At 38.5% G+C, this 21,235-nt stretch overlaps 1 protein-coding gene across 10 annotated transcripts in view; it reads left to right on the top strand.

The window, feature by feature from the left end:
* FAT1 (FAT atypical cadherin 1) overlaps window positions 1–21,235 on the top strand; it is a 119,032-nt gene that overhangs the window by 66,597 nt on the left and 31,200 nt on the right. For 8 of the 10 annotated variants that reach the window (XR_005026606.2, XM_036894392.2, XM_036894393.2 and 5 more), the window contains exons 4-10: window positions 7,109–7,170; window positions 9,308–9,637; window positions 9,982–10,192; window positions 11,537–11,605; window positions 12,593–12,732; window positions 16,641–16,916; window positions 17,041–17,251. Coding sequence is in view for 9 of the 10 variants with exons in the window: in XM_036894392.2 (XP_036750287.2) it covers window positions 7,109–7,170; window positions 9,308–9,637; window positions 9,982–10,192; window positions 11,537–11,605; window positions 12,593–12,732; window positions 16,641–16,916; window positions 17,041–17,251 (1,299 nt within the window). In the remaining variant the exon portion in view is untranslated. The remainder of the gene's footprint in view (window positions 1–7,108; window positions 7,171–9,307; window positions 9,638–9,981; window positions 10,193–11,536; window positions 11,606–12,592; window positions 12,733–16,640; window positions 16,917–17,040; window positions 17,252–21,235) is intronic. The other 2 variants (XM_036894398.2, XM_036894395.2) reach the window with 1 other exon arrangement.

Genomic DNA, 21,235 nt, shown 5'->3' with positions numbered 1-21,235 from the left:
CATTTTTTTCCTGTGCCCTTATTCTGAATTAAGATAGTCATGCTCAAATTATGAAGTTACAGCTTCTCATAGAGAGGACAACTTTATATGGTGGTCTGTTTTTCATTCATTTGTTTACATGTAGGATAGAGTATTTAAAATAGAATTATGTTCAATATAAGAAATGTTATTTGATTACAGGTAGATTTGGTGATGTCTCCATAAATTATTTACATATAGTAAGTATGTACATATGCATATTATGTGTGATATATATGGAGTATTTATATGTAGTAATCCCTAAAGCATGCATGGTAAAGTCATAAAACTATGACTGAACAGGTATACTAGGTACTCATCCACATTCTAGTCCAATAGCCCATTACAACTATTTTTTTCTCAGTCCAAGTAAGTGGCATTTTATCGTGGCTAGAACAGAGGCTGAACAAAGTGCAATAGGAAATAGCTACAGCTGCAAACAACTTCCAAGGGTTTCCGGTAACATGTGCTAGCTGCAAAGGAAGGAAGTGAAGGGGGCTTACCTTTACAATGGCAGGAATTCATTAAAAAAAAAAGTTTATATATTTGTAGTCTTTTTCCAAAGATGCACAAATATTTTAAGGAAGAATTTATAGGTTTTTCTTAGCTGTTCCTCTTGCATGTTTTTTATTTTATAGTGAAGTATGTTATCCTCAAAGTCTGAAAGAACTCAGATAGTATTTGATGCCTTTTCTGTACATGTTGAAATGATGATAGACTTTTCCTCTGAAAATCTGTTCATCTTGAATGCTCAAGATAAATTCTGTCAAGGAGTAATCTATTTTTTCACATGTTACTGAATATCGTTTGCAAAAGCTATTTTAAGGACCAATATTTTAAGATTTTGCATTTAAGTGGCTTTTTTTGTTAACATGACATTAACCTTATAAAGTGGCTTCATTTTCTTTCTCTCTCCCCTCCGCTGTAGCTGATGTTTATAGGAATGTTGATGGCAGTTCCCAATAAGTTGAATGTGGCTTTCGATCTTAACATTTTAAAGCCATCAGTTTTCAATGAGAAATAGCTAGTAAGGGTTAAAACCATAAGAGATGTCTACAGATTTCAGGGTGCAAATTCCTGCTCAGCCACTACCTGGGTGACATTAGACTGGTCATTTGATTCATTTTATTAGGATTTCCTATGGGACTCTGGAAGTTTCAACGAAATGAATTCTGAGCGCCTTTCCAGCCTCAGCATCTATGAATAGAATTCCACTTTTGGCTCGGAGCCTAATCCTGCCGGCACCAGGACTGCAGCGACGAACAATAGCTGCTCAGATGGTCGCAGCTGCCGAAAGAGCTCTGGATGGGCTGGAGTTAAATGCAGTCTTAGAACACCACCTAAATAAAGATAGTGCAATGCTACAGAGTATCTCTGAGCTCACAGTCTAAAGCTTGGAGGGGATGGATGTTGAGTGGTCACTACAGAAAAATTGAAAGTTCGCCCTTGGCTTGTCTAGAAGGCAATCTGTGTTTAGAATGGGGCTGGGGTAGTGATGCACAGCTTCCCGGCCTGTCTCGCCCAGCCCACTCTGCCTCTGCAGTGCCCCTCTTGCCTGTATTTGGAGGGCACTCAGTCCTGGCTCAGGATCTTGAGGGCCAGGACCACCCTATATTCATTTGTGTGTCCACCACAGAGCCAAGCATGATACTGACTGCCTGGTTGCTGCTTTTTGCTGCTTAATACGTCTTTTACAGTTAACTGACAATTTTAAAAAATCAGTGAAATACATATGATTTCCATTTCACCTGTTGAAAGAAGAGTCTTAGAAGTTTGAACAGGAAAACAGTGTCCTTGATCTAGTGTCTGCCCCTCCCTCCGCCTACAGAGCCCTCCCCTCTCTCCGCCCACTGTAAGGTCCTCAGGACTTCATCTGTGATCTTCCTCTTTGTTCTGAGAACACTTTCACTTTATTGCAGCTGACTGGGCACAGATCTGTTGATTGGAATGTCCCATGGAAAAACGTTTACTTTTCTATTACAGTTTTGGTTCTTAAAAAACTCTTATTACAGATCATAAATATTTGATCTGTTTGCATTTGGACCTTAATTCTATTCAGAAATCCTTTCTTTTTTCCCTGTACCTGATGTCTAGTTGGATCACACTGCTGATGTTTCAGACCGTTTTTTTACAGAACCAAAGCCTTCAGCCCCGCCTCAGCTCCCTGTCTTCACTTGGGCTTCATAGTCTGATGCTGTGGGTTTACTGAGCTCTCAGCACACCACCTTGCTAATGACCTTGACTAGGCAACTTACTCTCTGAGCCTGTAAAAATATTAATTTACTTACTGTGGTATAGATATTGCCATATGTGCATATATGAACTGAATGAGATACTGTATTCAGAGCTCACAGCACAATACACTGGCACATAGTAAGCCAAATAATGATTAGGGATGAGGTCATTTGAGGCATTGGTTAGCATTTGCTATGCAGGAGCCACCCCAGAATTCAGTGGCTTCAAACAATAATGGCTATACTGCGGTTTAGGATTCTGCTGGATGGTTCTGGTCTTGTCTAGGCATGGCTGATCTCCTGTGCACTGAGGGTCACCTTGCTGGTTGGCTTGAGGCTGGCTGGTCCTGGATACCCTCTCTCACTTGATGGATGGTGGGGTGGTTCTCTGCTGGAACAGATGTGACTAGACTACACGTGTCCCATCATCCAGCCAAGTTTGAACTCTTGGTCTACAGAGCCCTCAGCAAGAGCTCTTATTTTTTTCTTTCTGTTTCGTCTATTTGCTCCACACACTAGTCTTACTGTTTCTTGAATGTAGTCTCCGTCTTCTAGCCTTCATCCTTGTTTCTGGAAAATGAGAGTCTCTGCATTCTGAGTGGATAGTGCAAAATAGTTGAATGAATGCATAAGCTGTAGTCCCACCTATGTGGACCTCGCATTATCATCACCACCTGCTAACTCTCTAATGTTCCCTTTTCTGTGCTACTTTCACTTTGTGACGTCTCTTTGATCTCTTGAACTTGGAGAAGTTTGGACATGATTTTTGGTATTGATTTGTGGGAAATGTCAAAGGATAAAATTTTAATTGAAGCATTATAGTTAATCAAACCTCTCTGTTCCTAAGTGGATTGTTCTCTAAATGCTAAAGTAGTATTGGAAAGCTGTAAATAGCTTTTTAATGATATTTATCAGACCCAGGAAAGTTTGGTTTCTTAGTTTCACATTCATGGAGTAAATTCATTAACTACTAGTTGGTGAGGAGATACTGTATTTGCTATCTCAGCTCCCCCTACATTTACAGTAGTTTTGGCTTACAGAAAGGGATGTTTTTCTAGGCCAAGGGAAAAAAGTTTTTGTCTTTTCTATTTTTCATTTAACAGTGCTCTGCAGGAAAGAGAGAAAACACAAAGTTAGACAGTAGCACTGCATTTGCATTTTTCTGCCTTTGCCCACTCTTTTTTACTTTTAACTCCTTTAAAAAAACTTTTTAAGTTTTTATTTTTCTAACTTGTTTTTTTGGACTGAATAATGATGAACTCTGCTGCCTTGTTCTTTTCCTTTTAAACTTGGTGTAAGTCACAGTTCAGACTTTATGGAGACTTGAAATGACATAAGATATACAGTGTCTTGTGATGGGAAGGAAAAATAAACCCAGAACACCTCTCATCAGGGCCTCAGGAGACTTAAATTCTAATCTTGGCTTTGGTAATGACTTACTGGTGATTTTGGAACAATTTAACTTCTCTTTGGTTCCACAACTGAGCTTGATGACCTTAAAGGTTTCTCTCCAGTTCTGAAGTACATTCTGGAAGTGTATATCCTTCCATGATATAGTAATAAACATTACAGGTGGGCACACATGTTCAAGATGAAAGAAATGGATATACCTATTAGGATATTTAATACCTGCAATGGTAATAACATGTACGGGGTAAATAGAAAAGGATTCATTTTTGAAATAGGTGTTTGTCAAGCAGGCAAGGCTGAAGGATTAGCAGGATTGAGGTCTGTAAAGTTACAGAGATAAAAATGAGTGTGAAATGAATTCTACAGCTAAATTGGCGTTGCTGGAGGGTGGGACATTGGGTAGCATTTCCATTGTGTTCAGCTATTGGTGTGGTTAATACTCTAAGGTAACGTGTAGCTCCAAAGACCATCCACAGTTTTCTGAGTATTTTCCTGCTTCTGGAGGAAATTTTATTTTTTCTTCAGGGTTCATTTGTATGAAAGACCCGCAGGAAGCACTCATTTTCCCCTTGTCCTGGGCCCGCCACCTAATGCTGGCCCTATACCGTCCCTCCGTGTTGGTTAGCAGGGAAAAAAAGCCCAGTGGTGCTTTCGGTAGGATTCCTTTCGGTAGGAGTGTTGGGAATCTCGAAAGAAAGGTCTTTGTTGTCAGTCTGAAATAATCTTACAAATTCATGAGTTACGTCTCACGTAATTTAAATTTCAGGAGCCGCGTGAGGCCTGTGGCTGCCGCACTGGTTAGCTCGAGTCTAGGTCTTCATGTCCCCTTGTGTCTTGAGTCACTTACTGCAAACGAGGCTCTATTTTCACAGGCTACACCATCTGCTCTTCGTGAGAACTACCTCTCCTATCTGCTTCCTGCCTTTCTGCCTCTCACTTGCTCTTCCAGGCTTCTCTGAGTTACATGGAGGAGGGAGAGCCTCCTTCAAACTCTCTGCCGTGGCTTCTGGGACATGTGGTTCTCTGCCCCTACTGCTTCCTGGGCTTTTCTGCCTGGATTCCTAAACATTGATGCCCTCTACTTCAGCAGGGCTGGCCCACCATTCTCTTTCTTCATATCCTCTTCTGTATTTGTGGTATAACCCAGAGCTGTCTGCCTGCTTCCCCGTACTTCCAGTGTATGCCTCCGAGTGTCTACTGGATGCCCTCGCCTAAACCAACTGTCGCAGTGCCCGACACACATCTTGCCTGTAAATGCACGTTCAGTGCTTTTCTGTTAGCTCACAGAGAAGCCATACATTTGTGTCCTTAGTCCCAAGTTTAGTGGAGTTTATTCAACTCTCACTCTAATCCATATTTTTAATCATGGTTTTAGGAAACTTTGGTTTTAAGAAGTTCATATGCACACAGTTAAGTCGTTTTTTAGGGAAATAGAGATGTAGCAGTATAACCAAGATACACAGCAAGATCTATAAGGTAAAGTCTCTTGTGGGCTTTGCCTACACAAGAAGACATTGAAATGAGTGACTGTAGTGCCTCAGGGTGATGCCGTGATAGAGCAAATTTAAAGAGCTTGGAGAGCCCAGCAGCAAGACCACAGGCCAGGCTGTCAGGGAGGCCTCAGAAATGACGCTTAAACTGAGAGCAAAGGATTGGATAGCAGTAGCTAGGCTTAAAAAAAAGGATGAGAAAAGAACATCAGGATGCATTGCATTTAAATGGAATCAATGTTCCATTTGCGTTAACAGAGGAGGATTAATTTGAAGCAGAGCATGCAAATAATTCCAAACCTAGGAGACAGTGAGGTTTGCTCTTAGCCTTTATGTGAAATGGTGGTGTGGAGTAGGTACACCCTCTTGTCAGCAGTCTGGTGTACGCTGTAAGTAAACCGTCAAGTGAGGCATTTTATTTGCTCACAGATACCCATTCATTTGCTAGAGAAATTTATGTGTTAACAGACAATTCGTGCAATGAATGATTTCTACAGAAGCAGACCACTGTTTTGCAGTGAACCTGCCCAGCTATTTGCCCCTTGTGATGTTGATAACTTTTTGATGGACATATTAGAATAATTACATGGAATAAATCACAGAGATTTCCTGTCATTCTTGAACCACTTAAAACCTCAATCAGAAAGGATGTAAACTTTTGTAGTGAAATTAAAGGGATGAACCTCAAGCCTGTGCCCCATGAAGCAGCATTTTCACACCATTAAGCTTGGTGAAGCATTTTGCTTGAGCTTCTTTTAATCTTTATGTATGGTATGGGGAAAAAACCAGATTCTAGCTTACAATTTAGCCTTTTATTCTTATTAAAAAGACAGCACTGTTTCATTGAATTGTGAGGAACACAATGTTGATTTAGATTCTCAGTAACTAAGGAAAAAAAACACTTCAAGTTAAATGAAAACACAATCCGTTCATTTACAAACTTAGAGGAACATTTTGAAAAGCCTTTTAATGGGTAGTTTTGTGAAATTAGTTAGGATAATAGGAGAAAATCAACTACAATGATGAAGTCTGTTCATAAATACGAATTATTTGAAGTATTTCCCTGTGGAAAAAAACACACAAAGTTGGGCAGGAGACAGGCTCACCCTAGCATTTGTCCTGCCACATAAATAAGGCTTTATCTGAATTCAGATCTGATCCAGAGCAGCTCAACATGCACCTGCCTGTTATCAACACAGGTTGTATTTTATGTCGGGGGGAATTTTGTTTGTATTATGTGAAAAAACAAGAATATGTTTCATCAATTTTAATGGTCTTCTGGGTTCCAACCTACATTGACAGTTTAGCAGACAGTTATTGAAGTTCTAGAGAGGGACCGAAACTATAGATTTTCTAGTTTGATAGAAAAATCAAAGGAATGAAGAATATGGGGTTTCTTTAAGGATCATTTATTTTCCTCTTTTATTGGAAGTTAGATGATTATTATTTGAGCAGCCTTGCCTACAAAGAAGGCATTGCTTCTCAAACTAGTTCTTCATTTTTGAGGGTAGATGATTCAAAGGTAATAAATCATAGTCCATGTTAAATTGGTCCTTTTTAATATGGAGGATATTTCTGTCAATTCTTAATCCTCTCTGTAGTAGTTAAAGGAGGTATGCATGAGGCTAAAGTCCTGGGTTACTTCCTCTTGCCTCTAAAAAATTTTTTCTGATGAAGTGTATATTGAAAGTACTAAATAAATAAAAAATTCAACTGAGTTGAATTTTTTCTGCTTTCTTAATACTTCTGTCATTTATCTAATATGTTTAAAAATATTAAAATGATAAAGTGTTAAGTATGTTATTCGTAAATAAAATAACTGTGCCTGGCTTAATCGTTTCTTGCCCTGAGACTAAATTAGAGGTTTGCTTATACTTTTACACTCAGAGTGTGGTTTCAATTACAGTATTTTGTAATTAACTTTATTTTATGAGGATTAATGAACTTATTTTATAGGTCTCATCACAGCTACATCAAGGAAACTAGACCGAGAGCAGCAAGAGGAACACATATTAGAAGTAAGCATTTCTTTCTTTTTAATTGGTTTTAAAAATATTATAATTATAAATATACTTACGGGAAAGAATAATCTTGTTCATATCAACTGGTATTCGTAGCCATCGATATTTCATTATTAGTTCTGATTATTAATAAACAGGGAAATAAAACATGGTGAATGTAGTTTATGTCACCGCATATGCCCTTGTGTCCCCAGAATACAAGACCACCATCTTAGGTTCCATTCACATTTTTGCACTTTTTACATGTGCGTGTGCACACACACAGAGCAAACAAAACTAAAACCGTATTACTTGGATTTTTTCATTTACAGAAGTAATATTTTTCTGTAGGCCTTCTACATCTTTTTTTCCCTCAGTATTCGAGATTCTTTAATTTTTAGATCTGTTTATTTTAGACAATCTATCTTATTTAAATATTATTAGATCTATTAATATTAGCTTTTTAACTATGGCTAGCTTGATTCCAGTTGTTTTGTTTTTGCTCTTCAAACAATTGTATTGTGTGTTATGCATTTTTAAATTAATTATATAAAGTTTGTGCCTTTAACAGTTTCCTAAAATAAAAGGTTGAGGTCTGACACATGCTCCTCCAGGATGGCCTTCTATGGGCTTCTCATGCTCATGGATTATTTAAAATGTCTTCTAGTTCTTGAAAGAAGAAACACAGCTTATCATTTGCTGGTTGCCTTGTTTCTGGTGCACAAAAAATACATTCAGGAGAAGGGATAGGAGTATTTACGAGGTGGGGGTGGAGGTAGGGTGTAATGAGGACACCAGGCCTGACGTGATTGCTGCGGCCATTGCAGCAGACCAGGGAGAGGCTGAGAGAAAAGACAGCCCTCAGCAGGGCAGATGGAGCCCAACAAACCTGTTACCTCTGTTTTTTCACTCACATGTTGCAAGCTATGTTACTTACTGGCTACTGGCTATTGAACCCACCCTAGGAACGGTTTGATGATGAATACTACAATGCATATATGTGGCTATGTTTCTCTCCTAAAGGTCATGTGAAAACTGACCAGAAGGAAACACCTTTTGCTTCCTTTAGATCTAATAATAAAAAAATATCAAGAACATGATAATACTGAGGCAAAAAAATTTTTGAGGTTAAAATTCAAATAGTATTTGCAATTTTGTTTTATTTTGAGAGTCTGGGAAGGTAAATCATGTACTTTAAGTAGAACAACTACTTTCCTTAAGTACTCCTGATGAGAACTGTCAGGATACCCTCATACTTCCACAAATAACAGAATTTACACCTACCGAGCTTCAAAAAGAAAATAGTTCCACAGAAAACTTCAATCTACTTTAATGTTTTTAGTGTTTCACTAATTAATTTGGAAGGATGTGGGTGAGGGGAGAATATACTGGCGGCAGTAGTTTTAAAGTACACACTGAAGGAAAATACATTTTTTAAGGGTGACATTGTTTCTTATGCCTGTGGAAGCATTCACCTAAATCATTTACTTAGACGCAGAGTTACTTTACATTTCTTTTCTTGAAAACCTCATTTAATGTGTTGGTCTTCAATTTAAATGTTTATGTCCACCCTAGTAAACATGGAAAACTTATGCACAATAGAAGAACAAAATATAATAAGATGAGCTTTACTGGTCTTAAAAGGCCTGCTGCTTAACACCTGTTTTAAATTGATGATTTAACTTATTTCATTGATGAAGCTTAAAAATGACAGATTTATAATGCGGTATGTGGAGATTTTAAGTACTTAGAGTATGTTATTTTTAAAAGGCCTCTTTAAATATTTAATAAATGACTATTTAATACATCTTCAATTGTTTTGTTGTTGGCTTAAAAATACCAAGTTTTTGGTAGCTTAATGTCTGGGACAGTCACATGCAGTTACAGTCTTGCAGGTAGGCAGGGCAGTGGAGTAAGGGGAGAGAACAGGGGCTCATGGGGGTTCTTGCAGCCTTTGCCTGCTTCCTGAGCCCCAATCTGAAAATGGAGAGGTTGTCCTGCCTTCTCGCAGGGCTGTTGGCAGAAGAGGGGATGGTGTGTGTCACAGTGCTGCATGAACAGTAGAGGTTTATACAAATGGTGATTGTACAAAAGAACAAAGCATTCCCTTGTTGTATAGCATATTTTAAAAACTCTTGATCTGTATAAAAAACAGGTTACTGTGACAGACAATGGCAGTCCCCCTAAAGCAACCATTGCAAGAGTAATTGTGAAAATCCTCGATGAAAATGACAACAAGCCTCAGTTCCTGCAAAAGTTCTACAAAATCAGACTCCCAGAGCGGGAAAAACCGGAACGAGAAAGAAATGCCAAGCGTGAGCCTATATATCGTGTTATAGCTACAGACAAAGATGAAGGGCCCAATGCAGAAATCTCCTATAGCATCGAAGATGGAAATGAACACGGCAAATTTTTTATTGAGCCAAAAACTGGAGTGGTTTCGTCCAAGAAGTTTTCTGGAGCTGGAGAATATGATATTCTTTCAGTGAGTTAAGATCCCGTCTTTGAATTTCTTACATACTTCATAAATCTAGTTTCTTATCTCTTACAACTTTACTCAGTAAACGGTCTCAGTGTTTGTGACCTACCAATGGAAAGGATGGCTTTGCTTTTCCCTTCTCAGCTGTCACTGTGGTTATTTATGTTGAGTATGGCATGAAGAGGTTGCTCTTTTTATCAAGCATTAAACACATGGAATATAAAAATACAGACACTAAATGTTTGAAATTGGTGCAGTTCAAGAGCAAACCAATCCATGCTTCAGTTATGGGATATAACTTCTAATTTGCTGGGGTTTTTTTTTTTATCCCCTTCGCCCATATTTTATAGATTAAGGCAGTGGATAATGGTCGCCCCCAAAAGTCATCAACCACACGACTCCACATTGAATGGATCCCCAAACCCAAACCATCCCTGGAGCCAATTTCATTTGAAGAATCATTTTTCACCTTTACTGTGATGGAAAGTGATCCAGTTGCTCACATGATTGGGGTAATATCTGTTGAACCTCCAGGCATACCTCTTTGGTTTGACATCATTGGTAAGCATTTCTCATGGTTTTCGTTGTCCTTATGTAGGGTTATCCTGGGAAGAGCCTGTCTGTGGTTTTCTGATTTTTGTGCACATCTTATAATTTAAAATTGGGAATAAGACCTATAAGTGGAGAATCTGTATTAAATTGTACCATTTTGATTGCATAATTTCCACAATATCCATCATGTTAAACTTGTTTAAAATGAGCTCTCTTTAGGTACCATATCATTAATAAAAAATGTGGTTTTTAAGAGTGCATCAAGGAGTTACAGCGAAATCTAAACATTTTGGTCCCAAAACACAGCTTCTTAATTTTTCCCTCTTTATACATAACATATGGCACAGTACTATTTTTAATGAATATGATTTGAATGTTTAGAATAACTATGCCTCTGTGACTGTCACATGTCAGTATTTCATAGGGAATAAGCTTAAAATTTTTAATTGTGTAACTTAAAAAGTATAGTGCCAACTATGACTTCCCAAGTTTTATTTACCTCATTTTCCAGTAGGAAGCAGGGTTTGCTAGATTAAATCATCTGATGATAAAAATTACATGCCTAAGCCAATCCCTTTTTTTGGTCATTTAATTTTGCTTAGACATAGAATGAATACCCTATTACAGCATACTTTAAAAAACATTCACATTAGACTTTCACATCGTAGTTTCTTAAAATTCTGTTTCTTCACTATTTAATCCTAAGGATGTTTAAAATCATTTGTATTGCAATACATGTCTAGCTTCGTACCTCTTTCCCTTTTCCACTCCTTAGCCACCTTACCCCCAAATGCTATTCCAGGTAGTAGAAGCTGATGACACGTGAGCTTCAGGGGCCACAGGGCAGGTGGAACTTTTCTTAGACAGGCCATTGTCCCAGTTTCCATCCATTGTGTGAGATTGCTGATGTCATCAACACCTATGAAACCATTAGCTTAGTTTTAAAGGGAAAAAGAGATAATTTTCATACCTAACTATTTTCCCAGTTCTCAGTCCGTCATATGAGATTGTTGATGGCATCAACACTTATAAAACCATTAGTTTAGTTTTAAAGGAAAAAAAAATTATTTTCATAGTTAACTGTCCTCCCAATTTCAGTCTATTGTGTGAGATTGTTGATGCATGTCATCAATACCTATGAGATCATTTTCATAGTTACGTACATCAGAATAGTTTGTTAGCTTCCCGTTAACTCCTCCCACACTTCCAGATGAGCTGGCTCCGCCGTGCAGTGTCCAAGCCCACCGTGTAACGCTGACAGCACTGGGAACCGGTTTGATTGATTGCTCTGATTACTCTCCCTTGTTCTGTGCTTGCCTTCCATGCCTGCTTGCTTCTTTTTGGCTGTGCCAGGAGACACTCTTGCTAGAGAAGTGTTTTACATCTTTCAGATGACTTGTGACCCGAACTGTACAGCAGAAGGTATCTGCTGAGATCACATAATTTGCCTGAGATTATGAGATCTAAAATAAAAGCATCAGTTTAAAAATTTTTTTATTACCAGTGACTGTCTTTCATTGCTCTTTCTTTACATAGTGTGCACATGGTCACCCATACCAACTGCAAACATACTGACTTCTAACGCATCCCTAGATCCTTATTTTTAGATTTCACTGAAGACTGTTTGGTATGTGTGTTGTTGTTTGCTTTTTGTTTAGATTCAGTAATAGAACTTTATCATGACATTACAACTTTATTTTCATTCCATTTCATTTCATTGACATGTAAGTATTTGAAGTTCAGTGGACTTGAAAAGAGAATTCTGTCTAGACTCTAATTGGGAATGCGTTTAGATAGTGTTAGTAGCACAAAGACTCTTGTTTTCTTAAGCTTTGAATTTACCAACAATGAGGAAAATCTCTTTTCAGATAGTTTGTAAGAGCCAGGACTAATTGATGTTAACAACCACTATTTTTTTTTTCCCAGAGTTAACCGCTTGTTTTTGAAAGTTACTTTATTAGGGCAGTATACTCAAAGCATTGCAGATTTATTTTTGAGTAATTAAACTTTTAAATGGCCAGACTTAGTTACCAAATGATGTTTTATATAGCCACTGAGATGTCAATTAAAGAGATATTCAGACCCCTGAAGAAAACAAATGGAAAGGAATTCCTTGGCAATGTTAGCGGGATCTTTCTGTTCTCAGAGTCGCTTCTTACCTTCCTCTCAGCTTCCTTGACAGTTATGGCCAACTTTGCCTTTGTAAGACGTCCGTCTGATTGGCTCTTTTCTTGTCTTTCAAAATGAAAGATCCTTGGAATCACCTTGACTGAAAGACCAGAAGTGGTTTTTTGTTTGTTTGCTTGTTTTTACTGCCAGTAAGATTTAGAAAGCCATACAACAGATGGCAGAAATTTTTTTCATCCCATGACCTGTTTCTATTTTTCTGTCTTTCCCAATTTAAACTAGGTGGCAACTATGACAGTCACTTTGATGTGGACAAGGGCACAGGAACCATCATTGTTGCCAAGCCTCTTGATGCAGAGCAGAAATCAAACTATAACCTCACAGTCGAAGCTACAGATGGAAGCACCGCTATACTTACTCAGGTACGTGAATCCCCGCTGCCTGATTTGGCAGGGGAAGGATGAGAGGGCATTCGGGGTGCAGGCTCCACAGGCAACAGCAACGGTTGGTTCTACCCTTCTGAGGTTCTCAAATTAGAAGTTACTAGGTTGACATACTTTACCCAGTTGCACACCAGGGATTATTATTTAGAAAGAAAATTAACTGCAAACCCTAATTTAGATTTTGCTACATGTAATTAACAGCTTTTGAAAATTTTGGAAGAAGACTTAAAAACACACACACATTATGCCATCAAAATATTTTAATTGTATACTCACTTTGTGCTGTAGTGAGTGTATGAAGTGTGTCACTGTTGGGAAGGAATTGTCCGGGTCATTTTCATGAGAGCTGGTTAGTGATTGATTAAGTTTGTATCACCTTTTCGATTTTTCTCCCCTTGGCTACCTCAACTAGGGTTTATAAAATGACTGATAAAAATTGTCCTCATCAGTCCTTCAACATCTTTATTTGTTCCTATCTAATGATTAAGAGATGGCCAGATTACTGGGATTTTAAATTTAAATGTTAAAACCCTATAAAATTAAATTTAAATTCTCCTTGATTTTCAGTGTGGGCTATTTGAGAATTTATACAACACTTGTTACGCACCAGGAATTGTTCTAGAAGCTGAAACATTAGACAACAGAATTCTTCCATCTTGTTGCTCATGTCCGGATGGTACAGGCTGAAAGCTTAAATGTAATCTGCTATATCCAAAGAGTTAAAAGGAAAAAATTAAATAGTGGAGGATAAAATGGCTCTGAATTCCAATTTTCTAGCTTTAGATTATACTCTTTTAAATCTTATGTGAGGCAGATCACCTAAGTGATTTATATTTAAATACAATGAAGAATGAGAATGATGATCTGTGATGTCTTTTCAATAAGTGAGTAGATGATTTAAAGACAGTTGTGAAAACACCTTATTCCTTTCTCCAAATGCTTGCAGTTTTTAATGTACTTAAAATTGCTCTATGTACCATGCTTTGGGGTCACATTAAGATTGTCATGTCAAAGTTCTAGTACAATATTAAATTTTAGTTTTGTCGGTAACTGTTCTCATTGTAGAAGTTTGGCTTTAGAGCATTAAAATGTGAATTAAAACACCAAGAATTATAATAAATTTAATTCAGAAATGTTTAAAGAGTGTAACTGTATGTAGAGCCGTTCAAATAATCAATAACCAGAAATCTAGCCAAAGGAGAGACTGAGCCATAGGCATGGCCCTGTGTGCTATGTGTTCCCTTTACTAAAGATATATTTACTGGTAGCATTTTCACTTATTACATAACTGAACAATTAGCAATAATATCCCCTTTCCCAATAATTATAGTTTTAGTTAGTATAGTCAAGAACTTTGTATGAAATATGGTATAGAGTCTGAAATTCCCATAAAACTCAGGAAGTATATTCTAGTCTTTTGTAGGGACACAGGAATATTAAGTTTCAGTGCTTCATTTATGCTTCTTTAACTTATTTTGAGTTATATTCAGAGGGTCTTGATAATATCCTAATGAATTGCTGGCAGGGAGATGCAGTCAGAATCTCAGAGAATGGCGAGAGAGCCCAGGTTGTGACCTGTTAAGGCCAAAGGGGACAATCATTAATTAGGCTTCAGTTTCCAATCTGGAGTGAGAACAGGGACGTAGGAACTGGGTGCGGGCAGAGCAGCAGATACCATTTAAAGAGGGACACAGAGATCAGAAGCAGACCAGGAAGGCACTGGAACCCAGCCTGGCAGATCAGGTTTGTAGTTTAAACTCAGGAACCAACAGAACGGGGTTTGCTGCATCAAGGTCAGTAGCTGAAGATGTCGGGTGTGAGGGTCAGAGGGCGCTGTGGGGCCGAGCCGAGGGGCAGCCTCAGCAGTGGGGGGTCGTGGTGTAGTGGCCAGTGCTCTGTTGAGCAGCTCTCCTCTTCCGGTACTGCCATTTTCTGCTTAGGGTGCTGACTGGCAGTGATTCAAGTCGGTTGGCTTTATCTGGTATCTCAAGTTAACTTACCAAATCCAGTTGGCATTTTTTTTCTTTCTTTGAAATAGCTGTGCTTTTTCATGTTTTCTTTCAGTTTCTCTCAAGTATCAGCATTGCATACTGTGGAGCAGGCCATTCAGTTTGAATTTCAGGTCTGCCTCTTTAGTTCTGTCCGTGGGCAACTGGCCAAAACCCTCTGCTTCCCTTTTCTCATCTGGAAAACAGGCATAGAGATTCCATCCTTGTGGGGGGCTCGTAAGGGCTGAGATAACACGCAGGGTGCTCGATCTCAAAGCCCGCAGAGCCTGTCACCCACTGAGCGCTCACAAAGCCTTCACTGTTGCACCCCAGCCCTGGTTTGGTCTCTTGCTCCTCATTGCCACTTCAGCCACCTTCGTGTCTCCTTCTCTGTCCCTGCAATTCATTTTGCACTGCCTGCTGAATGGTCTGGGCTTTCACTGTGCTTTCGGAACGGTCTGCCTGACTGGGAAGAGGAGGTAAACGTAAATTTCCTCTGGTCAAAAGGTTCCGAGCATATGGGATATACACTTGCCCAGCCTCTGCTCAGGACTCACGGCTCTGCCAGCTGCATCCCACCTTCTCCCTGCCCCTTTCCCATGTGATCCCTTAGCTCCAGGTCTGAGGCGATGTTTGATTGCACTTCTTGCCCTCATGTTTTTGACCAAGCTCTTCCCTCATCCCTTTATGTATTCATCTGCCAACCTAAAACCTATGCAGGCAAAGCCTTTTCTCCTCCTAAAGCATTTTGAAAGTCCCAGACCATCTCTTGACTCCTAAAACGTATTTGACGGTACGTGAAAGCTCATTAGGCTCCCTGTGTGTAAGACGGTGCCTGACGAGGCGGGGAGCACCTCGAGGGCAGGGACCGTCACACAGGAATTTTCAGTCATTATTAGTATGTCAGGTGCCCGACAAGTATGTTTCCGTTGAATCGCCTGACCAAAAATGGTTGTTTTTACTTTAGCCCTTCCTATGTACTTGTGATTAATTAATCTTGGAGCAGGTTTCAACTCTCTCTGCCCAACATTGACTCCATGAGAAAATTAATTTCTTAAGTTTATAGTGGAAATGAATATAAAATGAATTAATTTGTTCAGATTACCCTTATAAACATCTCTTGGGTCATCGCTGACCTTTAAAAGTGAGGCATCTGTAGTTCTAAATGTTTACATAACTTTCACAGAAAATCTTTGTTTAGTGACTGTTTTTAGTATTCATGTAAAGCTTAATGTTAGAAGTCCACCACTGGTATTGTAGTGTTCTAGAACACTCGCACAGTTTTCATGGGAAGGCCTCTGGTGCATATGTCTGCACCAGTGTGGGTAATTGCTTTACCTGGTCACCCCTGGGACTGGGGCCTCCTGTGCCATTTGGACTAGCGAACCCCTTTATTCCACCTGAGCCAACAAAGCTCAGATTTCTTGTCATAACTACAAACTGTCTGTAAATGGTAGTGATTTCCACTATGACTTGCTGGCTTGGTTGTTACAGATTCAAATCTGATAAGAGGAAATTAGTCTTCTGTCTATCCTGGTAAAGTAAATTCTCTGTTACCTTTATATGAGTGACCTAGAAATCTTTCATCTGGAGACCCAAGAGAAATTAAGTCCACATTTCTGAAAGAAATGTGTGAAAGGTGCTACATTTTCTCACCAAAGATAGTTTCAAGAATTTAGGTCTTCACTATCTTACCCATGTGTATATAGGTGATATATCAATGAGACATTTTAAAGATGTATTTATTCTAGATTTTTGTTGCTTTTATTTCTCATGTATATTTCCTTTTTCTAAAAAGTCAGCTTTTTATAATGTGCATCTGATATTTCTCCCTGATTCTTTAAATACTAAAATGTCATTATTAGGAATATTACTATGTGAATCATTTTGTCATTAAAGGTATTCATCAAGGTAATAGATACTAATGACCATCGTCCTCAGTTTTCTACATCAAAATATGAAGTTGTTATTCCAGAAGATACCATGCCACAAACAGAAATTTTGCAAATCAGTGCTATGGATAAGGATGAGAAAAACAAACTAATCTATACTCTGCAAAGCAGTATTGATCCATTGAGTCTCAAGAAATTTCGTCTTGATCCCGCAACCGGCTCTCTGTATACTTCTGAAACGCTTGATCATGAAGCCATTCACCAGCATGTTCTTACAGTCATGGTACGGCTTTCTGCTTATTCTTCTGCCACCATTTGGTTCCAGAAGGGCTTCGTGTTTTTCAGAGTGGTTTTTAATCAGTTGTAAGGAAAATCCCAGTAGGATTGTAATGTGCTGATTCTTTTAGGTACGCGATCAAGATGTCCCTGTGAAGCGCAACTTTGCACGGATTGTTGTCAATGTCAGTGACACGAATGACCACGCGCCCTGGTTCACGAGCTCCTCCTACGAAGGGCGGGTTTATGAATCAGCAGCTCTGGGCTCCGTTGTGTTGCAGGTTACAGCTCTGGACAAGGACAAAGGGAAAAATGCAGAAGTGCTGTACTCTATTGAATCAGGTATTTTTGGAGCACTTAATAGATGTATAACTTCAAAAAATATATTTCTTTTCTAAAGCTAGTTCTAGGTGTTGAAACATTTCTGTGTATCACTATAAAAATTGCTTAAATTGATCTTTAGCTACCTTTTTACATGTTCAGAGGAGGGGAAAAAAAATTTTTTTTAACTTTTAACTCATTAAAGAATAAAGATAGTGAATCCTTACTAAATATAGGTAAGTTCTGGAGGATTCCTGATAGTCAAATGATTCAGGACTCTGAGAAGTCCTGCCACAAAGAAAACTTTGTTTGAACAATTCAGTACTTCCAAAATGTTTTAACCACACAAATATTTTCCTCCATAATATTTGTTAACTATGAGACACTCTTAGGAAAACCCTGGCCAGTAATTTAAAGTTTTACTCTTCTCTTGGGCAAAGCAGGAAATTCATCCAATTTGCTGAGTCATCTGATTATAATTTATAAAATACCAGTGTTTTCCCTGTTCCTGTCAATTATATATTTGACTGTAATTTAGTCAAACATAACAAGGGTGTCATGCCTCTGCTCCCTTTCCAGTTTTAGCTTTCCTTCCACTTCACTCCCATGTACCTTTAACTGCTGCATTTTATTAATGGAATTAGGGTCTTTCAATAGGCCCTAGGGCTGGGAGTTGAACTTGAAAAAATATTGAAAAGCCTGAGGGGTTCGAGTTGGGCAGACAGGCAGGGAAGACCAAAGACCAGCTGGAACCGTGGGCCTGGACATTTCTTCTAGGTATGGCAGGTCAAGAGGTCCCAGACTCCACGAGGATCACCAAGAAGCAGTTGTAGCAAAGTGAAATGTTTTTGTTCTCTGCTTTATGCCGCTATCTAGTCATTCATTTGTTTATTGCATGGATTCCTTAGGCTCACTTTATACGCCAGTGCCATGCTGGGAGCATTCATACGTGGGCTTGATAGGTCGTGGTTACTGTTGGTCCACAAATGTATGTTCTTGCAAAAAGGAAGCCCCCGATAGAAACGGGTCTGCGTTAGAGCATATATATTGATCTTTATAGTCAGAAATCACCATGCTTTTGCGACTTTTCCCTATTCCTGCCAAATACTGTAAGTGATTAAATATCGAGAAGGCAGCTTCCATTTTTCCTAGAGCCGTAGTTAGTATAAAGAATATAGTCTCATTCTTCCATCTTGGTAATGATTTTAGGGACTTGAGACCTTCCATTTAACTTACCTTTTTTTTAAGTAAGTTTTCACCTCTTCATATTTAGAAATTGTATCTTTCCTTATCTTTCCTAGGCATCAGCATTGGTACAGGTGTAAATTAACTATAGGTCATATAATCAAGAGCTGAGTAAATGGAGAGTAATATTTTTAAAATACTTAGTGTCTTTTATGTGGTTAAAATACTTTTGTATCTTAATGTATTTGAAGTTTATTTCCCTGAAAAGGACTAAATTTAGTCCATTTACTCGCAAATAAGATTCTGTACACTAGCCGTGGTTGCACTGTTGAAATGAATTGTCATATCGTTAGTGCCTTGAATAAAGATAAAGGTTTTTCTACTGCCTCAGAAATTGTGCTGTTAAAAAAAACAATGCATTCCATTTGTGCATGCCTGAGCCTCTCAACAAAATTATTTCCTCATAGACAAACTGACTGAGTTTGTGTAGAAGAAAATGTTAAAACTTTCCCTTAGCTTTCACATAATTTTCAACAACTGGGTGGTTAAAATGTGATTGTTGGTGCCTGACAAAAGGCATGTGCATTCTTTAAATGCTTGTAATGACTGATGGGGTTAGTAATTTGGTATTCCAAGAATGGAAGTGTATCTGCACTCAAAGAATAGATACCAATGACCTATTCTGATATAGAATCTAGTCTTTGAAGAAAATTTTTTTAAATGTAGATTTATTAATATAAAAGTTGTGCTAAATAATTACATAAAACAACTGCTGTTAAACTGTAGTCGAATTGTGTGTGTATAGCAGTGTTGAAATAATAAGAATTATAAAATGGCCCAACAGTCTTTCATTGAACAGTTCATTCCTAATCACCTGTCTCTAATTTATGTCAGATCACGTTTAATAAAGTTCAGAAGACTACTTGAAACTTCAGGCTGTAACACGGCATGTTTTTTTAGCAACAATCTATTGAGCAAAAGGTTTGGTCTGATTAGTAGTGTTTAGGGAAAAAGGAATTAAAGAATCTTCAGAAACGATTGAGTTGTGTGCTTAGAGATGTATCAGTGCCATACTTTGTGCTGTATGGTATTACCTTCTCTTTACATATATATTTTAAAGTAGATTATTGTAACTTCAAGAAGCTGTAGTACATAGAAATAAAAGTCACTCAGTATATATACTTATTGACTAGAACTGGTTTTCTTTCCCAAACTTAGGTTGCATATAATTGCAGTGGACACTTTATAGAGTTTGCATGTGCCAGGCATTTGGCATCTTACGGTGTAGCCACAGTGTCTCCACGGTGGGAGGAAACAGGTTTCTGTGCACAGCTCTCCGACCTGCCCTTTGGGGGGTATATGTGTGCAGTTCGGTCACAGCCAGTGAGCCAAATTCGCATGCTTGTCCAGATAATTGCCTTGTTCAAGTAGAACAATTTAAGGCTATTTAGAAATCACCAATATTTCTATCCAAAGTAAATGACCAAGCCTTCAACCTAGCACAGACTTCTGCCACTGCTCTGTTAATTCATTCACAAATACTCTACATGTATTTCAGTGTGTGGTGACCTATGACTAGATCAGATCAGGGCACGTTCAAGCCACTCAGCAACTCTCTGTTTTTCCAAATAAACCAGAGTTGCTCTCCCATCTACAAATCTGATGATTTCTGCCTTAATATATATGCATGTGGGGTCCACATATGAAGTGACTAGCTGGGTTCCTGTTGAGCCTTGTTATCAGTGACAAGCTTGGAGCTGTCTTTATCAGAGTCAAGAGACAAGGTAATAAAGAATGTTTCTGAATTTTTAAACATGCTGATAATTTTTTTTAAATCAGAGATTCCCAATTAGTACACATTCCTTTTGCTAATACTTGAAGTGCTTAGTTGAACAAATGTTTGTTGGTAACAATAAAAGGATAAATGCAGAAAAACAAAACCAAATATACATGTAGTGTCTTTCTGAGCATTCATACTAATTTGCTTCTGGTCAACCTGTTCGGTATTTAATCCATTACCTTTCCACACGTGGGTAAAAGTTGTTTCATTCAACAGATATTCACAAAAGGTCTCCTATGTGTCAGGCATTTTTCTAGGTGCAGGTGATAAAATAATGAATAAAAAAAGCCAGGCTTAAACGAAACTTCTATTCTGGGGAGAGAACAGATAAGAATGTTGCAATACATGCTGTAAGGAAAAACAGGCCGAGGAGGCAGAAATAACTATCCTGAAGGGGGAGGTCAAAGTAGGCCTCACCGTGACATTCTCTTGCATGGAACCTGAATGAGTGGATGAGTGAATGCATGGCAAGGCCCTGAGCAAGTACAGTAGTCCTGACATGAGAAGGCGCTCGCCTGATTGAGGAGTGAGGCAGCCTTATGGAGGCTGAGGCATTGTCTTGGGGTCTGGATGCAGGGCCAGGCAGACTTAATGAAAACCAGACTGGGTCTGGCCTCACAAAAAATCGTCATGGATTTTGGGAAAATGTATTAAAGGAAGGAAATGAGGGCTATAGAGGAAGTGTTTACTAGTAATGATGTGGAGAAAGAAGTGCTTGGTTAATACCCTAGTTTCCAAATTACACTAAGTAATTCTGGTTTAAGAAAGGCCACACTTGACTGCAAACCTAGAGGAAACCAGGATTTGAAAATGCAGTGAAGTGGCAAGTCTGCTTTGTTTTGGGTAGTATAACAGTTCTTTTGGGGAAAATTAATTTAGTTCTATGACTAGGACAAAGAATTCTGGATTCTTGTTTATAAAACAGAGAAGGCAGAAAGGGTTGAATCAAATCTGAGGACCCTCACTGTCTTCATCTATCC

Source organism: Manis pentadactyla, chromosome 7 (assembly GCF_030020395.1).
Source record: "Manis pentadactyla isolate mManPen7 chromosome 7, mManPen7.hap1, whole genome shotgun sequence".
Taxonomy (NCBI): Eukaryota; Metazoa; Chordata; class Mammalia; order Pholidota; family Manidae; genus Manis; species Manis pentadactyla.
The sequence above is the reverse complement of the archived record's forward strand: the minus strand, read 5'-3'. Positions and strand labels throughout refer to the sequence as shown.